Source organism: Podarcis tiliguerta, assembly GCF_965153285.1.
Source record: "Podarcis tiliguerta genome assembly, chromosome: 5".
Taxonomy (NCBI): Eukaryota; Metazoa; Chordata; class Lepidosauria; order Squamata; family Lacertidae; genus Podarcis; species Podarcis tiliguerta.
In genome coordinates, this window is record NC_139538.1 from 14,969,048 (window position 1) to 14,994,047 (window position 25,000).

A 25,000-nucleotide genomic window follows, 5' to 3' on the forward strand; every position below is an offset into this window, starting at 1 on the left:
CGTAGAGCTGGGACGCTGAGGTTTGGAAATGGAAACTATACTTCAATAAAGACTTTGTACTTTACTACCGGCTAGCGTTGGTCCTCTGTGAGCTGGGACCAGGAGCCAGCTCTGACACATGTGTTCTACCCCGATGGACATATGGGTTCTATCCAATGTCAGTGGCCCTAATGAAATTGCTGTGTCCTCCAGCTGATCAATGGAAGTATTGTAGCTATATGTTACTGATGACATTCTGGAGCCACATGAATAATGAATAATTTGTGCCCCAGCTGTGCATCAGAATCTGTAAGACCATCTCTATACATGAAAAGGCACTTTAATTTAAAACAGAAAAAAGTGATGTTCATGCTAGCACTTAAAACATCTATAATTGGAGTGAGTTAACATTAATTTAATTTTACATTTAAAAATACAAATTAGCATGAGGTGGACCTATGCATCCCAGTTATTCAAAGTTCAGCATTCTGGCTGCAAGCCCGTTCCCAAGGAACATTGCTTCCATTCTCTTGTAAACAAACAGTATTCCCAAACCCTGTGGGCAGAATTTGCACACCTTTCTGCTGTGGTTTGGCAGCAACCACAGCACCGCCACCTACAAGAAATGTGTAAAAGTAGCTCTTCTGTTTGGAGCAGGTTGGAAGCAAAATGGGAATTTGAGAACGGTCAGAAATATCGCTGGAGGGAGTTCTACAAGATTAAACAGTTCTGTCTTGCTCTTACAGATCTTATTGCCTTTATTCTATTAAATTATATTATTCAAGTTAGGTGTGATACCACATTAAGCCTGTATTATGTTCTGAAAGGACAGTCTGTTAACTAAATCACCTGAGCAATTTGTCCAGGGCTGGCAGTTTCATTCATCATTGCGTTTAGGTAAAGGTAAGGCTACTTCTGTAATTGTGAAGGGATATAGACATAGACATAGACACATTCTGTTGACTTGCAATTTACACACATTTAACTTACACAATTTCAGCTTCATGTGCTTGGCTGCAGCGTGTGTGTGTGTGTCTGCAAGTCAAACACCAGCAATCTCACCTGCCATTGCGCTCACCTTGGGAGAGTGCCAGGGCCAAATTTCTGTATAGGCTAAGTAGGCTAAAGCCTAGGGCCTCTAAATCTAGGGGGCCTCCCCAGCCCACCCACCCCCAGCAGGCAGTCTTCCCTCTACCCAAATTGCAAACCCAAGATCATCCGAGGGCAGGGCAACTCGGGCCCAGCAACTGTGAGACTCAGCCAGTGGGGCCCAATTTTAAACTTTGGGGCGCAACTTGAAATTTTTCTGCAATGCTTGAATTTATTTATTTTTTGAAATTTTGCAAAATCTTGGAGATATAAATAAAATCCACCTAGATTGCCTTGGTGTGGGGGGCCCCCTTAGAAGCGGCCTGCAGGATCCAGTTTGGTCCAATTGCCTTTTGAAAGTGACAAACTTAGACAAATTTTGACGACGTTTTGGATTCTTTTTGCTATGAGGAGTGCTGGGGGGGGGGGGGAATTGTAGCCTTTATTTGATGGTTGTAGTTTACTTCTTAGTAATTTTAAAACTGACTGTTTAATGAGAACATAAAGTAGATTCTAAACGTGCCACACTGTCAGGTAATCATGATCATATTGTTTACACTTCCCGGGGAATATAATTTGTAAACTCGAGGTGTTTTTTTTAAAGAACATTACAATTTCATTTTCCTAAAAAGTAATGCTTATTCCACAAAAGGTTTACAAAGTTCAGTTATTGCAAAAGTTTTTCAGTGTTAATTTTAACATTTATGCATTTTTAAAACCACCATGGTATTTAACAATAACATCTTATGTCCTTTAGAAGAGAAAATGGTGAATTGCAAAAATTTTAATACCCGTCATCATCCTTAGCTTCACTCAATTTTGTTTATAACACTCTTCCATTTTCTTTTAGTCATGAGGGTGGGGGATTGGGAGGGGCCTCATAAGTGGAGTAGCAGAAGGCCTCTCTTCATCGAAATCCGGCCCTGGAGAGTGCTCAGGGGTGCAGGGAGAGAGTGTGAGTAGCCTTGGGAGAGCGTGTGTGATTTTTAACGGGTCAGTTCCCAGTTTTTAAAGGGTTGTTTTGACTATACACTATTTCAGCTTTACACTCTATTCCTGGAACATAGCTTCAGCATAAGATGAGAGTCGTGTATGTATGATAACTGTTGGCCTTCTTAAAAAGTGAAACAGGGCATTCATTTACGGCGCAATTCTATACGTATCTATTCAGAAGTAAGCCCCACTGAGTTCAGTGAACTTGCTCCCACGTAACAACTGTGTGTCGGATTACATCGTTAGGTGTATGCACACAGCCTGCCACTTGAATATACTGTGACCCCTTATTTTGCATAGCCCAGTAGTTGCATACTTGTGTCTTTGCAGTCAGAATGTTCGATAAAAGATTGTCTTGTGCATCTGGAGCAAACTTTCAGAAATTCTGTTTTCTGACTGGCTGGTGGGAAAACATAGATTTATACAGCTATGTCTTTTAAAATAAGTATGCCGGTTTTCAAGAAAGGTGTCTCAAAGTGACGTACAACAATGTTTGAGTCAAAACCCATTGTGGAAAATCAGAATCCAAGGCCAGACAAAATTGCAGCCAAAAGTCAGTTCAAACAAACATATCCTTGGCCTATCAGTGAAAATACAGGAAGGGGCCAATTATCTTTCTTAGGAGGTGTTTTGCAAGGAGCCACAGGTGCTTTTGTTGTTGTTGTTGTTTAGTCGTGTCTGACTCTTCGTGACCCCATGGACCAGAGCACGCCAGGCTTCCTAATGGAGACCAAATTTAGTTTTTGCATAAGAAGGAGTCTGAAACAGGAACTTGCTTCTAGATCTTGATGTGATTGTTCATACTTCCTGACAGTAAGAGCTGTTCGACAGTGGAATTTGCTGCCAAGGAGTGTGGTGGAGTCTCCTTCTTTGGAGGTCTTTAAGCAGAGGCTTGACAACCATATGTCAGGAGTGGTCTGATGGTGTTTCCTGCTTGGCAGGGGGTTGGACTCGATGGCCCTTGTGGTCTCTTCCAACTCTATGATTCTATTCTATTCTATTCTATTCTATTCTATTCTATTCTATACTCCACACATCATTCTTCTTTCTTCCTTAGAGAAAACCCAACCTCCCTTCGCACTCTCACATGTACACAGAAGGAAGGAATGACATTGACCCCTGCTGGTTTCTAAAGCTTTTATAGAAACTATTAGATCTCAGAGATCTGTATTCAAATCCATTGTGAATCATTAACTCTACGGGAGACCCGAGTGTTCCTATCTTTCAGCTTCAGTTCCTGATCTGTTAAATGGGGATATTTATTATCTGCTACCTCCTGAAGTTGCGGGGGATGGATGAGACTGGCATTGTATAGTGTGCAGCGTGCTCCAAAATGTTGCAGAAATTATATAACCAGTAAAAATACCCTTTTTCTCAAGAAGGCGGTTCTGACATTCTGTTTGTATTCTTCCAGATTTTCAAACCTCCCAGGCCAAGGGAAACTTGAAAGTGGAAAGATTGCCATTACTTAATGATTGCTTTTCTCTTTCAGCAGTGTTGCCTGTTGCCAATTGCAGTGTGTTCCACTGGGTTATTGCAACCCGGAGGATGCTTTCTGTTTAATTATAATAATTGCACTTTTGTTTCCTTTGCCAGCTGGTGATGGAGTTTTGTGGTGCTGGCTCTGTCACTGATCTGATCAAGAACACAAAAGGGAACACTTTGAAGGAGGAGTGGATTGCCTACATCTGCAGGGAGATTTTACGGGTACGTGACCAAAATGGGCTTAACCGCCTTTCAGCCTGTCATTGACAGCAAATGTTGCCTAGGTCCAGTGTGAATGCAATGCTGCCAGTGTAGCCTTATGAGGCTTTGCCCTCGGGTGGGAAAAATATTGCGCCCGGGAAAGGGAAGTGGGAGTCAACAGACACTCAAGGAATAGTTTCGGAGAAAAAGCTTTTATTTCTACCATCCATGAACTGGTAGAAGGAGCAAGTGTGATAACTCACAAAAAGCATGCACAGGTTCACAGTCATGTGCACAAACATATATATATCCCTTCCAGTTCCCTCCCCTTTTCTCCTCCTTTTCCAGGAGTCCTGCCTGTGATGTGTTTCCTGAGCATGTACAGAAAGCTCTCTTGGGACTATTGTGGACTCTTGGCAACCTTCCCAGGAAAGGGGAGGGAGAGCCAAGGGGTTGAGGAGCCCTGGTGGTTCAGCATGAGATAAGATTCAGTTCTCAGGCCTGAGTATTCTTGGCATTGACAGAGTCTATTCATTAGCCTTTAAAAGTAACATTTTGCCTGTGGAACAGCATCTTGTGAGAATCCACAGAAAAGCTGTAGCTGTGGATTTTAGGAGAGAGAAAGGGAATTTAGGACAGTTTTGAGGCCTGGGGTGATTTCACAGACAGGATTTGGGTATCCTGTCTGTGGTGGTTCTAGGGGTTGCTCGTGCGTAAGCCGGTGCAAATACCTGGCTGGGTTGCCTAAGTGAACCTTTTCTGTCCGGACAGCCACTCACCCGTGGCTGACAACCAGTTGCTGATGGAATTAAACTATTTATTAAAGAACCCATTCGCCCAACACACGCATCCCCAATACTTTTAATTTTAGCCCCAACCCTAGCCCTCTTACTAGCAGAATCCGTCAGTGGGCGTTTCTTAAACTTCTTCCAGCAAAGAAGCTCTTTGACGCCTAGTCTTCTCCTACTCTCTCTGCGCGAAAGCCTTCTGCGCAAGTAGGGCGTGGGCAGCGGAGGACCCCTTCCCTCCCCGCTGGACCCCGGCAAGGAGTCATGGGATCGCCTCGCCGATTCCCCCATCTCCCCCCCTTCTCCGCTGGAGCTACGCTGATTCTCTTCCCCAGAAGATGGGCTGCCTCTTCCAACCCCGGGACGCTCTCCGGAATCCCTCTGGATTTTGCTCTCTCCCTCCGGCACTGATGGCAGTTCCCTGACACTGTCCCTTCACCAGGATTGGGAATGCCTGCTGTCTCTCTCGAGCACAAATTACCGCTCTTCCCTTCTCTCTCACAGACTTAACTGTGGTTTAGCATCACCTCTGTACTGATAATTTCATATTTTGTTTAAGACAGCAGTCTTGGCTAGTGTTAAGCGAGGTTAGTTTCTGTGAGGATGTAACACTAAACCATGGTTCCAGAAAGCAGTGGGAAGGAGTGGGAACCTGCCCTGGAAAACCGACTGAGGAACAGGGAGAGTGCAGAATCCGAAAGCTAGTTCCTGATTTGCAAACCATAGTTTGCATGGAACCAACATTCTGCCTGTCCCAAGTCTCTGCTCTGGTTTTTAATGCTTAGAAAAGAGACATAATCTGGAAAATGGCTCCTGAGGTTTTGTGGATAGTCATAAGAGAGGTTTGTAGGTGCCTGTAGGTATAAATGATTCATAGTCACTTAGATATGATGTATAATGAATGAGTGAGGGTCAGTTGCCTTCCTTTCTCCCTCAACTTTTAAGCCTGTTCTTTCTTTCATAGGAAAAAAATTCCTTTTTAATATTAATAGGAACAAACATGTGTTTAAATTATATTCAATTTCTTTTTAGAAAAAATGGGAGGAAAGAGAAAATGCATTTTTAGGGCATTTCAAATGGCAGTTTATTGTGGAAGTTGTGCTGTTCATATATGTGGGTTTTTTATACCATCTGTGTGACAATGGAATCATCAAAATTACATTTATAATCCAGATTTCCTCTTACTGTGGGAAATAAAAATACTGCATTATACATCCCCAGTCAATCACAGTTGCACTTGGTCATGTGTGGTGATGTTTGGGGTGATTTGCCTTCATCACCACATCTCTAGGTCCATTAGCATTATCTGTGAACATAGCCTATGGATTGAAGTGGTCCTCAGGCTAGGTCTTGCGGTGGAACCTTCTCCAAGGAGCAAACCTCTTTAATGTCAAATCAAACCAAGGCACATTTCATGTTAAGCAGATAAACACCAGCTTGGGGAGAGTTGTGCTATTAAAATAGCATTTGAAACTCTTCACTGTAATAATTCCTTCTATAGCTTGGGATATGTGACTCCTTTACCCTTGAAGACAGCAGCTGCTGCCCAAAGGTTACTTAGTCCTTATCCACCTAATCTACATAGTGTTTTCACATTGCAGTTGGATCAATCAGGTAATGCCCCAATTCTGCAAGGACAAACATCATGTGAGATCAGCAAGAATGAAAACACAGTCACAGATGCTTAGCAGTCTCAAGCTAGCAAAACACTAAAATGCTTCACTTGAGTGCATGAGTGATCCGCGTGACTCAAATGTGGATGCTTCTAATATGCTTTCAGCTCCATAGAGGGTTAAGTCAGTAGTACGAGAGAGAGGAAGCAGCACACTGTTCACCCTGAAAATGAAAATGGGATCTAAACACTCCCCAAATGGCACTTGGTATCTGGTGGTGACAAAGCACTTGCTCATTTACAGTAAACACCCCCAGCTGCAGTCCTTTAGCAACTTGATAGGAAAGGCAAGTGACGTTGCGGCTAATCAGCTATTGTATTGACTTTTCTCATTTCTGTCTCAGGAAGCCACAGTTACCCAGGCTAGGGTTTAAATTTACAAGCTTGGAAAGTCAGTTTCCTAAAATAGTCCGCAAGCAGTGAGTCATGTTCTGACTGTTGAACCATTCCACCAGTGCCTCATCTTTTGGATGTCGAAAGATGAGCTAACTCCATCTTTTCAGTTGGCTGATAAAGCAGGCATCTGGGGACGTGTGTCACCATAATAATGTGTAAAGTGAGTTCTGTTTTGAATCAGCAGCTCCCACAGTTTGCAAAGCCTCAGTGTGATGCACAGGGAAATTACCTGATCTTATGACTTATGACATAACCATACTCTGTCTCTGAACCAAAGTTTGGGAACTCCCATGTGGACTTTCTTCCCCCTTTGTGTTTCACAATAACATCCCTCATTCCTTTTTCTGTTCTGATTGTGACTACAGTTAGGTTTGCATCTGCACCAACATATTCGCTAAACGGTAATTAGCACCAAGGAACAATTTAAAGCCATGATCAGAAGTGGGTTTGTTTGCTAATTACAGTTAAGTGAAAATGTGATGCAAGGTTATTCTAAGCCATAGCTATCTCCGGAACTCAGAGGGAATGTGGAATGCTCATCGAAAAGGGGATGAAGGAGAGAGAGGAGCATATAAACCCAAAGGGTGCTTCTTGACATTCTCACCATACCTTTGAAGGTGACCTGGAAACTACAACTAATCCAAAACGCGGCAGCTAGACTGGTAACTGGGAGTGGGCTGCCAAGACCATGTAACACCAGTACTGAAACACCTACATTGGCTCCCAGTACGTTTCCAAGCACAATTCAAAATGTTGGTGCTGACATTTAAAGCCCTAAATGGCCTCAGCCCAGTATACCTGAAGGAGCGTCTCCACCCCCATTGTTCAGTCCGGACACTGGGGTCCAGCGCTGAGGGCCTTCTGGCGGTTCCCTCCCTGAGAGAAATGAGGTTACAGGGAACCAGGCAGAGGGCCTTCTCGGTAGTGGCACCCGCTCTGTGGAACGCCCTCCCACCAGATGTCAAAGAGAAAAACAACTACCAGACTTTTAGAAGACACCCTGTTTAGTGAAGTTTTAAATTTTTGATGTTTTATCACATTATTATTATTATTATTATTATTATTATTATTATTCTGTTGGGAGCCGCCTGGAGTAGCTGAGGAAACCCAGCCTGATGGGCGGGGTATAAATAATAAATTATTATTATAATTGGGTAGTTGAGGCCAAGCCATTGAATCGTAGCTTGCATGTGTTCCAAACCCAGTGCCTATGTTACTTTTACCATAGGGCTTGGGATTCTGTTGGCAAAGAGCCCACCATTTAATAGAATGCACTGTGTTATTTCAACCCATGGTGGTCCCAGGTTATGCAGGGGGCTCAGCTAGACCAGGCTTGCCTAGACTGTGACCCGCCAGGCATGTCAGAAAGCCTGTAACAAAACCCGGAAGCTGCCTTTGCTTTGGCGGGTTTCAAGTTGTGAAGGCCGTCAGAAGACTATGCAGTCCCCCCCTTGTGGATGCGATCCCCGGGCAAAAGGAACAAAGCTGCTTTCAGATAACAGAAACCGTTCACTCTTGTCTTACACGGATTTAGATAACAGAAATCAGCAGGACAGGATCAGGTTTCTGACTGCGCAGGACTCTGAGGATATAATATCAGTCTGTTCATAAACCAAGAGTGCCACAGAGAGAGAGAGGTTGGGTGAGAGATGGATATCTCTCCTTCCTGTTTTTTTTTTTTTTACCACCAGTGATAGTGCTTCAGGAGACTCCATCGTGAATGGACCATAGAGATGGATTTTCCTGAGGAAAAATCACAAGTGATTCTGTCTATTATTTGTTATTCTTTAAATCTATAATATTTATGAACCTCCTCTTGGCCCATAAATATCCAAAACGATGCATGGCAACTAAGGCTCCGCTACAACAATGGATATAAAACCCAAATAGGTAAACAGCGGCAGCACAAACTCTGACCTAAAACAGCACAGGGCATGATGCTCAAACCAGGTGTTACATTCATGTCATTTACATGATTCAGCATTAAAACAGACAGTCAAATAAAATAATCAGAATAGAAGAGCAGTGGTGAACGCCTCTTGCCAAAAGAGTTTAAATGATGTCTGGCCAACTACTTTTAGGGAGATGATGTGAGGAGCATCGTTTGGCAAAGAGTTCCACAGTGCAGGTTGGGCCTTCACAAAGAAGGCCCTGTCCCTCATCCTAGCAAATCTCATCTGATTTGAATGATGGTGTGCGGCATCTTTCTTGGATCTGAGGAAATGGGGAGAAATATATGGGAGAATTAAATGCCTCTTGGCCATCTTTACAGACGTATGCATTGCAGTAATCTAAACAGCAGGTTACCAAGGAATGAGTGGCATGGTAAACCTAGCCTCTGCTGCCTCCTGGATATCAAACCGAAAGGTGCATTTCTTCGGTGCAACATGTAATGACCGCTGCTACAAACAAAGTGAACAAAAAGACAAATCTCTGCTTAAAAAGGGAGGTGGTTATTTTTCCCTTGTGGGTAATATTGTTGTAGTTGTTATGATGTAAATTATAATATAATATAATATAATATAATATAGTATAATATAATATAATATAATATAATATAATACAAACAATTAACTGTTTCCCTCCAAAAGAATTAACCTTGGCACCTTACAACGAATTTCACACCTTTCTCCCTCTGACACCACAAAAGATTAAATGCTGTATTTATTGCCAGCTTCCAGCAGTTTAGGGACCCTGAATTCTCTTTAAGAGACTGGCTCGCTTAATCAATATTGTTGATTAAATTCATTATTTTTACAGCTTTGTGCCTTATCTCCCCACCCAGGGCACTTTGTGTTTGCGAGAGTGTATACTCTACCTCTCCTTTGTATATTTATCAGTTCTGTATCTGGACTGGCCTCAATTTAAGCACAGTGACTTGGATCCTAAGATCCAAGGAAGCTCAAGGAAGCTGACAGAGTTTTCTTCTCTCATCTTCTCCTTGTCACCACCTATACCCCGAAAAGCCTCTCTCAGAGGTTGCAGAGAGCTTGTGAACAATGTCAGCTGGGGTGTGGGGACTGCTTGGGGGGAGGAGGAATCCCCCAGTGAGGCTTGGATCCCAAGAGAAGTTAATTTGAGATCATTTGTGTAGAAAAAAGCTTTCATCCCCTCTTCACGCCTAATCAGCAGAAGGCTTGTAAAAATAGTGGCGTGCAATCTATGAATACAGTAAATATTCCCAACCAGCATTCTTCAGAGTTAAGAGGCAGTGCAGTTAAACCCTATATACTAATAAGGAGACTTTTGGGCCTTCTTACCTTGCTTTATTTGTAATTGTCCCTGAAGAAAATGCAGAGCCTTTATGGGCCTCTTCGAAACAAAACATTAAAAAGAAACGGTTTGCAAAACAGCGAGCAACCCATGCAACATACCTATACCTTGAATCAGCTCATACCATATATGTACTTCATAAGGAGCCAAGACTGAAAAGCTTAGGGCTTATCCACCTTTTCCTACTCACTTTCCAGGCATGGTCAGTGTTTTAAAGCCCTGTGTCCAAGCACACACACTCTCTCTTTTTTTGCTCCAGATGAAAGCCCATGAAAACCCCATGAAAACCCACTCTTTACTGCTGAATCGGAGCAAACTACATTTTGCAGAAAACCCAAATTGCCATTTGTTGCGTGTTCAAGGGGCATGTTTGTGTGGCTATATGAGGTCCCAAGTGGGAATGGCAAAGGTCTCGGACTGAAACCTTGCAAAGCTGCTGTCAGTCAGAACAGGCAGAAGTAGACTTGGAGAATCACAGAATCATTGAGTTGGAAGGGACCACAAGGGTTCTCTAGTCCATGGTTAGGCAACCTAAGGCCTGGGGGCCGGATGCGGCCCAATTGCCTTCTAAATCCGGCCTTCGGGCAGTCCGGGAATCAGCGTGTTTTTACATGAGTAGAATATGTGCTTTTATTTAAGATGCATCTCTGGGTTATTTGTGGGGCATAGGAATTCATTCATTTTTATTTTTTAAAAAAATATAATCCGGCCCCCCACAAGGTCTGAGGGACAGTAGACCGGCCCCCTGCTGGAAAAGTTTGCTGACCCCTGGCTTAGACAGACCAGTGTTCTGATTTTTTTATAAGGTGTCCTTGTAGGCTCACACGCTGTTAAAGAGCACAAATTTAACCCTAGAATCCAGAGAATAAATTACAGGGAAACCTCTTAGGTAACAGCACAGCCAGATTTCTGCATCCCTATTTTTCAAAAATGCAGCCCTGGTGAAATACGAATAAAACGACTCATAAATGCTGCAAGTAGACAGTGGAAATATTTTTTCATTTTGAACATATGAATGCTAATGTGAAATCTAAAGTAGATATGTATATAGCCATGAAAGCAAACCATACTTTACTAGAATTGCAATTTAGGTGGATATTATTTTTTAAACCCTCCAACGTGGATGTGTGAAATAAAAATGGAGCCTACGAAAAATGAGAAGAATTAATGACCTAATAAAAAGGTACAAAGGCAAGCTATTTTACTTCTAGCTCTCAAGACAAGCTTTTAATATGAGCTATGATTAGATTAGGGTCGCGTTCAAGCTACGTAGTAATTTGTGTGGCTGTGGCAGATTTCTCCTCACTTCCCTGAGCGTTTATTTCATCGATACATCATAGAATGTGGAATTGCAGTTTATTGATACTGAAACTAGCAAGAAGAAGCAAGTGTTTGTTGTTAGGATCATGAGGGGCTTCCTTGAAAAATAGCTAAAATATGATAGCATTTCCCCCCATAGAAACAATGGAAGTTTAAAATGATTTGGTGTGTGGCTAGAAACAGTTACCCATCTCCCACCCCATTTTGCCTCCCCTGCAAGCAGTGTACAGTGGTACCTCGGGTTACATACGCTTCAGGTTACATACGCTTCAGGTTACAGACTCCGCTAACCCAGAAATAGTGCTTCAGGTTAAGAACTTTGCTTCAGGATAAGAACAGAAATCGGGCTCTGGTTCGCGCGGCGGCATTAGCTAAAGGCCCCATTAGCTAAAGTGGTGCTTCAGGTTAAGAACAGTTTCAGGTTAAGAACGCACCTCCGGAACGAATTAAGTACTTAACCCGAGGTATCACTGTATCTGGAACCAGTACTTTTGGGGGGAGGGACACAGGGGTACGCATACCCCTAAGCATTTCGTGAATCTAAGTTTGGCCTCATTGAGGGGCAGTATTTCAATATGAGTAGGAAAATGAGAGTACCCCTGAACATTTTTTAAGGAAAAAAGCACTGTCTGGAACCAATGGTATGTCATGATGCAACATTATTCCAGCTGATGCACTCCGGGAAAATAGGGTGGTCTGACTGATAGCTGACTGAAGCTGCTCCCAGCCAATTCAAGGGAGCTTAAAAATGCAAAGCACCTGTAGACATGAAAAGTAACAAATAACTAAAAGGCATTTTGGGGGACCGCTTCGACTCCATCCCCTAATGTGGTATTTCCCCAACCCCTTGTAATGTAGGGTTGCGTTTGACCCCAGCTGTTGATCGATGGCTAAAAGAAAGTTGAAATGTAATGATATCTTTCTCTTTTTTTGACTCCTCTAGGGTTTAAGCCATCTCCACCAACATAAAGTAATCCATCGAGATATTAAAGGACAAAACGTTTTGCTGACAGAAAACGCAGAAGTTAAACTAGGTAAGAATTCCCACCCCTCTCAACCAGTGGGAAATTGCAGGGAAGCGTGGAATCAGGTTTTTCTGAAAAGTCTTAGCTGGTCCTCACCTTAGAAGGACTCGGTTGTCAATACCAAAGTCAAGAGCTCCTCTAAGAAGTAGAGCTAAGCACTGGCCTGTAAGGAATTTGAAAAGAAGGTCCAGGAATCTGCATGCCATGATCGCGTTTAGGAATGCAGAACCATGTGGAACCATAAGCAGGCGATGAGAGCTAAAAACTGTGACTTCCCTTATTTTAAGTTTCTTAACGGTCACAGAGTAAACCCTGGGGGGAAAAATAATTGGCAGCTTCTGATAAGAATTTGTAAAATGAAGAGATTCTGGCTAGGGATATCAGTGGTCAAGGTTTAGCTTTTTCTTTTCTTTTTTAACCCCACTCAAGATGGCTATTAATCCCTCGCAGCTGTCCCTGCCTCTCTTAGAAACACTTTCCTACTCTCCAGCCCTGCAAATCATTTCCATGCAAATCAACCGTCCTTCTTTTCAAGTCCCCGAGGAACTATGTGGACTTGGGCAGGGGATCAGCATGTAAACAACTCTGGCTACAAAGATCCGCTTGTTTAACGAGCTCGAGACCTCGGTTTCAGCTGGTCCTTGAGGGGATGTGGCCAGGGAGAAGCAGGAGTGGGAAATAATTGGGAGAGGCTAGCAGCATTCCTTTTGCCGGTCTAGTCCAACTCAACTTGTGCTGTACAGCTGAAAGAGCTCACCATGAAAATCACTTAAAAGTAAAGTGACACCGTTTAGATATTTGGCTAAAAGGTGATTACCGTATTTTTCGCGCCATAGGGCGCACCGGCCCATAGGACGCACCAAGTTTTTTGGGGGGGAAATAAAGGGGAAAAAAATTATTTCCCCCCAGGCGCTTGTGGGGCAGGCAGCGGGGAGAAGCCCTCTTCTCCCCACCGCCTGCCTTCAGACCAGGTCTGGGGACAGCGGGAAGACGCGCTGCGCCTCCCAGCTGTCCCCAGAGCTTGCGGGGCAGGCAGCGGGGAGAAGCGCTCTTCTCACCACCGCCTGCCTTCAGACCAGGTCCGGGGACAGCGGGAAGACGCGCTGCGCCTCCCAGCTGTCCCCGGAGCTTGCGGGGCAGGCAGCGGGGAGAAGCACTCTTCTCCCCGCCGCCCACATGCAGACCAGGTCCGGGGACAGCGGGAAGACGCGCTGCGCCTCCCCGCTGTCCCCGGCGCTTAAGGGGCTGGCAGCGGGGAGAAGCACGCGTCTCCCCGCCGTCAGCCTCCAAACCACATTGGGAGACAGCGGGATGGCGGCATTCCGCCTCCCCGCTGTCCCCCGACCTTGTGGGGCTGGCGCTGGGGTTCTCCTGAAGTCTGGAGAGCGAGAGGGGTCGGTGCGCACCAACCCCTCTCACTCTCCAGGCTTCAGCGAAAGCCTGCATTCGCCCCATAGGACGCACACACATTTCCCCTTCATTTTTGGAGGGGGAAAAGTGCGTCCTATGGAGCGAAAAATACGGTAGTTCCTGTAGGCTGCTGGTCTAGGAACACTGGAACACTCAGAGCAGCACTGGGGACCAAGCAGTGTCTGAGTGGACATTTTTCCTGATTGTGTTGGGCCAAGAAGAACTCCAAGCTTAGCTCTAAATATGAGCTCTTCTGAAGATAGATGTGGAGCCCTTATGAGCCCACAACAAAGGTAGCACCTTGTTCTCAGAAATCTCAGCTTGAAGATCAACTCTCAGGCAAGTGGCCCACAATGACTTGAGTCCAAAACCCACCGAATACAAGGGAGAACATTCTGTGGGTTGAACCTTCCTTGGGCTCCAGTCTTTTTTAAAGGAAGGGAATGCTCTGATCTTCAAAATGAATGGCGCTCCCCATGAACTTTGCCTAGTTCATGGCGGGGGGCACCATCCTCTTGTCATTTAACATGACTTGTATGTCCTTTCATTGCTTCGCATAAATCAAGCCATGTTTATGCCTCATTAAAGCTCTCCTGTTGTCGTTGCTTTGATTCCCAGTGGATTTCGGAGTCAGTGCTCAGCTTGACAGAACAGTTGGCAGAAGAAATACATTCATCGGAACTCCATACTGGATGGCCCCCGAGGTTATAGCCTGTGACGAAAACCCTGATGCCACTTACGACTTCAAGGTATCTTAAAAAATGATGTTGCCTAATATATCCTTGGTTGCTAATGCTGAATCTTAGTAGTTTTGCGCAGGGGGAGAGAAAGTGCCAGTCTTGCAGGATTGAGACTGGAGTTGAAGGATGTTCTGAGGAAGTTCCACAGGTGGATCAGCCTAGAAGCTATTATAGGGAAGACTATCTGAAGGGAAGTTAAAATCAGGATGAAGGCAAGACTGGAAGTTAAGGAAGCTGGCAGACTGGAAAGCAGAGAAGATAGGCAAGAGAGCAGAACTAGGTGACAGGCAGGTACCTGGAGCAAGATGACAGAGCTATGTAAGCAAGGCTAGAATCTGGTTGTTGATCCAAGCAAAGCCCCAGGCTTAACCCAGAAGCATTTATAAAAAGTCAAGGTCTACCTGGGTGGGATGCAGCATGCTTGGACTCAAAAGGACCATGCTGCCCATTCTTGCTCCTTGCCACAAAGGGCATCACTGCACAAGCCAAGGAATCCTGGTTTGAATCTCACTCAGCTAATCCTGAGACAACGTTCCTAACGAAAACACAGTGTGCAAGTTAAATTAATGGTCAGTTCAGAGAAGTGCAACATTTCAGGGCCAAACCACGTGTGACGTTATCCATGCATTTAAACAATATTGTATGTATTTAATTTGAAGATTTACACCCCTCTTTTTGATCAAATGATTCTCAAGGTAGGTTTCAAACGTCAGACAAGGCACCCTAAAACTACAGTGGTACCTCGGGTTACATACGCTTCAGGTTACATATGCCTCAGGTTACAGAACTTAAATGTCACCATCTACTTTACAGGCTTGTTGTGAGAATAAAAAAGGAGGGGCAACCATGCATGCCCCCCCCCAAGCTGTTTGGAGGAAAGGTAATGTTAGGATGCAGAGCATTTTAATCAGCAGCTAAAATGCATTGAAAATATGCAGGTGCATTGAATGCTGATTCCCATGGTTCTGCTGTTTTGAAGAGGGCCAAAGGCCACCCACTGTTCCTAAGCAGCTGGCTTCTAAAATCTCTGGTTGAAACCACCCTCTCATAAACTTGTTCACTTACAGGCAGACAGCAGAGGCAGTTTACTGAGTGAGTGAAGCCTGTCAAAAGCTTGTCAGTGAAGGCAGACTGCTTTGCCAGCGCCAGATTGTTAAATTTTCTATTCTGAAAAAAATCTGGAGTGATGAGCAGCCCATAAGGCAGTCAGTCACTGGAAAGTGAACTTGATATTCATTAGGGATTTGTCATTGTCATTAAAATTCTGGATTTCGGGCATCGTGCCAGATCCTTCTGGACCTGAGCCAGCAGTGCAGGGCTAGACACCTTTTCCCAGGTCCTTTTAAAAATAATTATTACTTCCAGAATAGGGTGTGAGCACAGTGTTTAAAGAAGAAGAAGAAGGGGAGATGCAGGCCTTGCTTTTAGGCTTACGATCTATGCAAGTAGCCAGATAAACAAGGGAAGAGGAATGGAGGAAAATCACCAGCCAGGAGTTCTGTTTCAGAATACCAGACTAAGCTGAGGTTTTTTATCAGACCTTTAAAATAGACCAACAGAAGGAGCCAGATGGGTACCAGAAGGCAGAGCTTCAGTGATAGGGAGAAGCAAGGGAGAAAGGTTATACATAGATAGCAAATGGACAGTGTGAATTTTAGGCTCATGGAAAGCAACAATACAGTGGTACCTCGGGTTAAGAACTTAATTCGTTCCGGAGGTCTGTTCTTAACCTGAAACTGTTCTTAACCTGAAGCACCACTTTAGCTAATGGGGCCTCCTGCTGCCGCCGTGCCGCCCGAGCACAATTTCTGTTCTCATCCTGAAGCAAAGTTCTTAACCCGAAGTACTGTTTCTGGTTTAGCGCAATCTGTAACCTGAAGCGTCTGTAACCCGAGGTACCACTGTACTGCTGAAACAGAGGAAGAGAGCAAAAGAAGAAGCATGAGTTTAATAATTTCCTCTTTTCTCAAGCACAACAGTGTACTTTTGCCTGCTTTGCCAGTGTTTAAGAAGGAGGGAATTGGAAGCACTTGATATCACCAAAAGCTTCAACATCCCATCCTAGAATCAGTAGAGTTGACTGTGTTTACAGGTTCTCTGGTTACTTTTCCGCTTAACCAGTGGGATGAAGAGCCCTGTCCCAATTTCTTGACACTGTTGCTCCCAGGTAAGGACAGCAGAAATTTGTTTCAGTTCACATTTAAAGGCGAACCCACATAATTTGCACTTCCTGAAACAATACTTTGACTGCAGCACAGCCGTCCTTTTACATTTACACTTCTCTGAATTTTGCAGTGTAGTTTTCCAGCCAATTAACATGCACAAAAACGCATGTACTTGGTTAAAGTGTGCATAAAAATGCATATATAAGTGAAATATAACATACAATAAAAGGCATTACATTAAGGGAAATCACTTTGCAAAAAATGAGCATTTTATGCAAAATTGCATACAGATGTGTATATTATGAAAGACATGCACGAGAATACTGATGGATATTTAGGAGGACTTTTGTTTTCTAAAAAAATTGCAAGCTGACATTGTAATGTGCAGAACTGGACTTTGGATTGGAAAAATGAGAAACGGAGACACCCTGAAACTGATAGATTCACCCATCCCTCCCTCTAGGTGCCCTCTCGCCAAGCAGTTGAACAAGTTTCCCATGAGATAAGCTGCAAGAAAAATGACTTGCATGCAGATAGAGAGAAACTCAGGCTGAATATGATCAAGCACAGCTTGGAGAAGCTCATTTTAGAGCTCATCTTGGCTGGAGCAGGGTTGACATTAAACTCCTGTCCCTTTTGCCTTATATTAAAATATCTAGCCCAGCTAATTTGATTAACAAACTGCCGTAAATGCACCAGTGCACCAAAGCAGGAAGCGGTGATGCCTGCCTGGTTGAAAGACGTAGTGTTCTGACCCTTGTTTGAAACAAAGCATTTCCTTGGATCCAGAAGAGCGTAACAACTATAGGACTGTTTCAGCTTTGCCAGTTTGGGGAATAATAGTTGAGGCAGTGGCCACCCGGCTCCAAAGGCATGTCTTGGGAAGGTGTGCATGATGTTGGGATACTGCCAGGGAGACAAAGTCCATCTTGACCTCCATGTTGGCTCCGGACGTCCATTGATCTCCCGTAGACACGCAGTATCAGCAATTAGCGACACGAGCTCTAGAAATAGCTTCCCACATTCTAGAGCCGATGCACGTTCTTATCAGCAGATATGCACAGCGAAAGATGCAGTCAGGAGAGCATTGTATAGAAGTTTATTCAGCGTTGGTCAGAACAAAGAAAAACACGACTGCCTGCTTGAGAGTTTCGAGCAGAGAGAGAGTAAAACGAAAGTAAAGACACAACATAAACATCCTGTGAGACAGGAAATACGCAGACTCTGTGGCTCAAAGCCTGCTCCCTTTTAAGGTGGAACGGAAATATCCTAACACATGATTCACATAATTATGATTTTCATATTGGCAAAATAAACCATAGTACGGGAATTGTGGGGAGACTTACTTCATTGGGTATCAATTGTGGGTCTTCTTGTGACTCCGTCACTTGATGCCAGCCAAAACTCTATTAAGTTTGTGGCTGGATTTGAGAAACCTACCATTTCTTTCTTGGTGGAAATATGGCACTTGATGCAGGTTAGAATTTGTTAACACAGGATGAGGTCAGTATGGTCCCTTTGTCCCTAATGTTCAAATAAGCTTCATATACGTAGATGTTTAATTTTAGGTAGTTTTCATAATTTGTTATCGTAAGATACACATGAGATATAACTTATTGGGCATAATAGTCAATACAATTAATGCAACTGCTTCATATTAATGCAACTGTCATCCTTCTTTTTCAAACAAAGTAAATTGTCATCAAAAAAGGCATACAGATTGGATCCTGTCATACTTTGGCTTAAGATAATAAACACAAAACCTCTGATGACTGGCTACAAAGAGGAAATTCCAAAGTCTACACATACTGGACAGAAATGCCTCTGGTTTCTTTAGCCAAACAGAGCTGGCTTCATAATCTGCCGAATAATACAGTTAATACCACACAAAAACACTCCATGTGATGGAGGAGATAGACAAAAGCCGCTTTGTAATAGTTTTGTTTTTTTCCTTCTGTCTGCCATTACTTACTTATCTTTTCAGAAAGCTTCTAAATTTATTCAGAAGCAAAAGAAGATAGCAGTTTATTTCTTCTTGGCAGGGAAAAAAGATAATGCAGATGTGTGAACCCTATTTTTAAGAGAAAACTTCTGCCTCGTTCTATTTAAACCTTAATTACCATGTAATCCTAACTGTTAAAAGCCAACTGGAAACCTAATTGTTTCTTGTGTTGTTTTGTCAAATGCGGGACGTGATTATTGATCCGCGATGTGTGACTTAGGAACATAGGGAAGTGTCAGACTGTTGGGCCGTCTAGCGTGGTATTGTCTACACTGACTGGCAGCAGAGTTCTCCACCGTTTCAGAAAGAGGATATTCCCTGTCTTAGCTGGAGATGCTATGGATTGAACCGGTGATCTTCTCCATGCAAAGCAGGTGCCCTACCACTGAGTTCCAGCCATTCCCTGCTTTTAGGGTGACTACCAAACCTGTAGTCGAAAACCTAGACAGCATCTTAAAAAGTAGAGACATCACTTTGCCAACAAAGATCCGTATAGTAAAAGCTATGGTTTTCCCAGTAGTAATGTATGGAAGTGAGAGCTGGACCATAAAGAAGGCTGATCGCCGAAGAATTGATGCTTTTGAATTATGGTGCTGGAGGAAACTCTTGAGAGTCCCATGGACTGCAAGAAGATCAAACGCATCCATTCTTAAGGAAATCAGCCCTGAGTGCTCACTGGAAGGACAGATCCTGAAGCTAAGGCTCCAAGACTTTGGCCCCCTTATGAGAAGAGAAGACTCCCTGGAAAAGACCCTGATGTTGGGAAAGATGGAGGGCACAAGGAGAAGGGGATGACAGAGGATGAGATGGTTGGACGGTGTTCTCGAAGCTACGAACATGAGTTTGACCAAACTGCGGGAGGCAGTGGAAGACAGAAGTGCCTGGCGTGCTCTGGTCCATGGGGTCACGAAGAGTCGGACACAACTAAACAACTAAACAACAACAACAGCAACCAAACCTGTTCCATGGTTTGCAAAGGTCAATGGAAACGATTTGGTGTCTACCATCCCATTTCAGGATTTGTGATTGGCACCTGGTGGAATTTTGTCAAAATCTAGTAATAAGTAGATTCTGTAGGAGATATCCTACTAAGGAGTCCCATCAGAGCAAGGATTTCCACTTGTGCAGTGGGACTTTCCCCCCACATATGCCCTGTAGCCTCCCGAAATAGGCTCTGGGGAGTTGGAGGAACCCTTAGAACAGATGTGGGGGAAGGAGAGATGTTCTGTTGTACAATCAGATATCCTTGCACTGATGGAAACATTATTGTAATTCTGCATTTGATTTTATCCTATATGCATGTTTCCTGCCACATAAGCAAAACAAATTTACAGCTGGCAAACAAACATCTAGTCTGAGGGACATTTTATGGTGTTACCTCTGTGTAAATGTAGTGCTAACAAGGTTCGGGAAGGAGATTCATTGGTGTAAAAAGGCCAGCAAAGGCGTGTGGGAGAAGTGAAATAATTAAAAAGGGTAATAGATGGAAGGAAAAGAAAAAGTATATCTGACAACAGTTGGAGGTACTTAAAAAAAATGTTTGTACACTTTCAGCTGAGACTTTTCTTCAGCTGATTATCTAGAAATGTTGGACTATCTTCCATTCTTTTAAATGCCTACGCTTCGGGCTTGTTTATCTAAATAAGAGTTCTGCCCTCTCATTTTGTAGTCTAGCAAACTGCCTAGCTTATGGCAATTCTTTAAATACTAAGAAATTCCAGTTCTTGATATTTCATTTTTGGAACCACACCATCCTTGACTGCAGTTATCTTTAAAACGTCAGTCGTTTAATTTCTCATTGAAAAATGACTTGGGGTGGATGTGTAATGCCCTAGCATTGGCAGTGAACTGCTTGCGATTGACAGGAGCGTTCCAAGGCAGTTAAAGTCTGTTAAGAGCAGTTAGAAAAGCCAGTTACAAAAGAGAGCGTTCACTGTCAATCCCTGGCATCTCTAGGTAGGGCTGGGAAAGACCCCTGCGAAATCCTGGTGAGCCGCTGCCAATCAATGTCAACAACACGGAGCTAATGGCTCAGTGGTCTGGCACCATAAAGGAGCTTCCTATGTTCCTATGACAGATTAGCCAGAAAAGGAATAAAGAGAAAAGAACTACACCGAAAGGGAGACTTTTTCGGTTGCTTATAGTCTCAATACATTTAGCATTAGTTTTTAATTCTCATTTACTTAGAGATTGTGTTAACCAGTTCAGAAGTAATAATCCAGGGTTTTGGTGGGTGTTATGTACTGAGTTGAATAGGATCCAAAATGCAGCAGTCTGATTGGTCCTAGAACAATAGGATCCTGAATGCAGCAGTCTGGTTGGTCCACAGGAGCCACCCAATCCAGCTCCAGGTGGAAGTGAATCCGCAACCTGATTGGCCTACAGGAGAATCCCGGAATTAGCCAATCATGTGGGGCCCATTATGTAAATAATGTATATAAAGCAGACATTCTGGGGGAACTTCCATTGCTCCTCACCACTATGAGCTGAATAAAGAGCATGAAATCCACTCTTGACTCCGAGTATATTTCAGGGGGCCAGCGGACACATACGGAATTTTGAGGGAGTGATGCGGTTTGTCCGTCACGAAATGGCCGCTCTGGGGGCCACGGTGTAACACAAAATGGCTGCCACGTCCGGAAGAGCAGAAAAAGAGACAGAACCACGAAAAAGGTGTAGGCAGTCACCCCCCCCCCAAAAAAATCAGTCACCACATTACTCACTCACAGAGAGAAGCTCTCCTTATCTCTCCTGTGTTCAGAACAGAAAGGAGGTTGGGTGTCCATTCCTGGCATCCATTGAAATATGGGCATGTTCAATGTAGGATAAGCCAAACTAGTCAGGAACTGAGCAGGAAGCACAAACAGTCTTTAGTGCATTGTGGATTTTTGAGGAGACATATACTGAGATATTTTGTGAGCACCATAGGCGGTTCTGGCGGGTGCCACATTGGTAACCTTTCTGCCATGATTGGTTAGAGTGCGTCCCACACATTTCCTCTTTCCTTCTCTTGTGTGCTTATAATTCAACAGTTCTGGGCTTTCTTAAACCAAACTTTCCATTGACATCCAGACGGGTGAAACTATTATGAAGCCAGGAGGATTCGTATCCCAGTTTATAGTTTAAGATTTAAAGCTTAAGTTTCCTGGTTGGGATTAATGGGACAGTGTGGTTTAAGAAGCCCTGGGAATATTAAATTATGGTGCAAGAGAGAGGGGAGGAAAGAGCAGAGGAGTTGGGGTGTAGCCCCAAAAACTCATTCTCAGTATAATAAAAACAGGCTTTATTAGACCAAGAACATTATGTCTGGACTGGGCCAGCATCTGTTTAGTGGCCAGTTCTTCAATAATTGCTTACAGATTCCTTGACATCAATTTTCTCTGCCTTTCTGTATATCTGAAGTAAAATATGCATCTGAATGTGTCTGTGTGTGTGTTTCACATGCCCTGCTTTGGGATTGTTATTACATAAAAAAAGCGGAATATACTTTTTTGAAATAAAATAGAACCCCAGATTCATTAGCCTTTCTCATGGGGCAGGTGCTCCAATCCGTAAATAATTTTGGCTGCTCTTTTTTGAACCCTTTCCTTCTCGTAATTGCCTCTTGCCTTCGCAGGAAGATTAACTGACAGCCTGTTTAGGTTTTTACATTTCAAAGAGTTATTCCTTTGTTATTGAAAGAGGATCACATTGGATTACATAGCTTCATAGCAATTGTGACCCCCCCCTTCCCAGTTTGTGGGGCCCTCCCCATAACTCTGCAGCTCTAACAGTGGGAAGAACATAAAAATTGGTGTCTGGAAGGCCTAAATCTTCTAAGCTTAGGAGATCAGGTACTTAATTTAGACAATGCAGATCAAACTTTGAGCATTAAGTTAGCCAAGAACTTGTTCTGGCCTAGCAGTATCTCCATCAGAAAATTTCCAATTTGCTACAGGTTCAGCTAATGTGCATTTCTTAAAGGGTGTTTTTGTGATTGTTTCTTTCAGAGCGATTTGTGGTCTTTGGGGATAACAGCTATCGAGATGGCAGAAGGAGCTCCTCGTGAGTACAACCCAATTTCACACTTTATCATAACTTGGATTGCTGCTTGTTAAGGTTCATTATGCGTTATCAGCATGTCCAGTCCTGCGGTGATAAATTGCATATAGGCGATCACCAAGTAGAGCGTTGAAATGAGATAGATATGGAATTCATAGGATTGGATTCTATATTTATCTAAGACAGGGATTGGAATCAGTGCTGCTGGCCACCATAGTGGGAAGGAGGCTTAGCCTACAACACAAAGGTGTGTCGTAACTTGATTCTAGATTCAGGTAGGTAGCCGCATTGGTCTGATGCAGTCGAAATAAAAATTAACAAAATAAAAAATTGTCCAGTAGCACCTTATAGACGAACTAAGTTTGTTCTGGTATAAGCTTTCATCTGCAAGAAGTGTTCATGCACACGAAAGCTTATACCAGAACAAACTTAGTTTGTCTATAAGGTGCTAGTGGACAATTTTTTTGTTTTTTTAATTTTTATTTTATAACTTGATATTAAGTAAGCAAATTGCTGCTGCCATCCACTGTCGGGTTTGCATTTCCAGTGTAGGTGCTTCTGTCTTCTATAAGAAGTACCCCATGGGAATACAGTAGATAGGATTTCCCACAGGTAAGATGTCTGACCCATCAAAAAATGGTCAGTTGCCCAGGTCAGATAAGAAGGTCAAGTAGATATAGCTCAGTTGGTTAGTGTGTTGTGCTGATAATGCCAAAGTTGCAGGTTCGATCCCCATATGGGACAGTTACATATTCCTACATTGCAGGGACCTTCAGGGTCCCTTCCAACTCTGTGATTCTAAGTATTTTTCAAAGTATTCGCTTTATTTATTTATTTAATATGGCTTTAAATTTGTTTAAAATGCTTTTTTGTTTTTAGATGTTTCTAACCTATTTTGAATGTTTTGTTTTATTTAATCACAGAACTGTTTGCCATCCTGAGCTCCTTTGGGAGAAAGGCATATATATATATATATATATATATACCGTATTTTTTTCTCTATAAGACTCACTTTTTCCCTGCTAAGATGTATGGGGAAATGTGTGTGCATCTTATGGAGCGAATGCAGGCTGCGCAGCTATCCCAGAAGCCAGAACAGCAAGAGGGATTGCTGCTTTCACTGCGCAGCGATCCCTCTTGCTGTTCTGGCTTCTGAGATTCAGAATTTTTTTTTCCCTCCTCCAAAAACTTGTGGTCTGGTGCGTCTTATAGAGTGAAAAATACGGTATAATATCACAAGAAATAAAAGCCCGAGATGCCTTCACACTTAAGCTTGGTTCCAAGAAATGGAATGCCTGGTGGGGAAAGAGAAAACAGAGGGGTGGGGTTGTCCGGTTTCAAGTTCCCAGCAAAGTACAACGGGTTCTGTGGGAGAAAATAAAATTCATTCTGGAACATGATGGCTGAAAGAGAAACTGTGCTGTAAGGGTAAGCCTGCAGCTCTTAGCAGGAGTCACTCATAGCCCTGTGTTCTCACTGGGAGAGCAGAGCAGGCGTTAAAGCCCATTGACAAACTCAACAGGTTCAGCTTCCTGCGCCTCATTTGGTTGTAGAGAAAGCACCAAAAGGATTTCAATAAAGCACTGAATGTCTTTGCTAGAATGTTCTATGTACTGTATTCCATTATGTTTGTACTGTACCTGATGCCTTCTATTTTGGGGGGTTTTTTCCAGCCCTTTGTGACATGCATCCCATGAGAGCTTTATTCCTCATTCCTCGGAACCCAGCCCCCAGGTTGAAATCAAAGAAATGGTGAGTGTGCCCGCCTACCGCTCCCCACATATGAGCTTGATTTGCATGCTGTAAGGAGCCATTGTATTTTATTTATGTTCCGGGCACTGCAAAAACAAGACAAAACCCACCTCTGCAAGAAATGAGGTGTGATTTCGTCCTTATTAAAAACGGGGGGTAAAATGCATGTGCAGAAATTGGGCAACTTCAGTGGGGATGACAGGTTTTTCAAATTGTAATCATTTGCTCATCAAGGGTATGGGCTGAATTCTATATGTTAGGGGTGGGAAATCTATAGCCCATCAGCACCAGCCAACAGGTCAGGGATGATGGGATTTGTAGTCTACAAATCCCATCATCCTTGCCCATTGGCCTGTTGGCTGGTACTGATGGGTGTTGGAGGGCAGCAGCATCTGGAAAGGTCAAAGGTTCCCTGTCCCTGAGCTAGGCCAGTAATTTTCAGAAGAAAAAAAGACTGGGGAAGATGAAATCCTAAGGGTACAGAACAACAAAGACTGCATTAATCCAACAAGTTTCACATCAGATTCCATCTTCAAGGACACTACAGATAACAGCAATGAAGATTTAGATAGTGTAATGCCATTGAAACAATTTATACAATATAATAAAGGCAAAACTAATAGCATTAGAACATCAGCAGGAAGGGAAAAGGTCATCACATTATCTTCA

General features: G+C 43.3%; 1 protein-coding gene and 1 long non-coding RNA gene across 15 annotated transcripts in view; one reads left to right on the top strand and one right to left on the bottom strand.

Annotated features, from left to right (window-relative positions):
* The window catches only part of TNIK (TRAF2 and NCK interacting kinase), a 298,880-nt gene that overhangs the window by 175,807 nt on the left and 98,073 nt on the right, over positions 1-25,000 (top strand). For 9 of the 10 annotated variants that reach the window (XR_014511715.1, XM_083441856.1, XM_083441862.1 and 6 more), the window contains 5 exons: positions 3,658-3,768; positions 12,140-12,230; positions 14,250-14,380; positions 22,528-22,582; positions 24,253-24,331. Coding sequence is in view for 9 of the 10 variants with exons in the window: in XM_083441856.1 (XP_083297982.1) it covers positions 3,658-3,768; positions 12,140-12,230; positions 14,250-14,380; positions 22,528-22,582; positions 24,253-24,331 (467 nt within the window). In the remaining variant the exon portion in view is untranslated. Of the gene's footprint in view, positions 1-3,657; positions 3,769-12,139; positions 12,231-14,249; positions 14,381-21,107; positions 21,212-22,527; positions 22,583-24,252; positions 24,332-25,000 lie in introns of those variants that run through there. The other variant, XM_083441857.1, reaches the window with a different exon arrangement.
* LOC310678507 lies at positions 1,572-21,093 on the bottom strand. Of its 5 annotated transcripts, XR_014511790.1 has the most exons (5): positions 21,016-21,093; positions 14,773-14,906; positions 9,864-9,915; positions 8,679-8,817; positions 1,572-2,781 (listed from the first exon to the last, which is right to left on the bottom strand). It is a non-coding gene; the product is annotated as an uncharacterized lncRNA (long non-coding RNA). The 5 variants fall into 5 exon arrangements; XR_014511791.1 differs by lacking the exons at positions 1,572-2,781; positions 8,679-8,817 and adding an exon at positions 8,055-8,346; XR_014511792.1 differs by lacking the exon at positions 1,572-2,781 and having other exon boundaries at positions 8,055-8,817.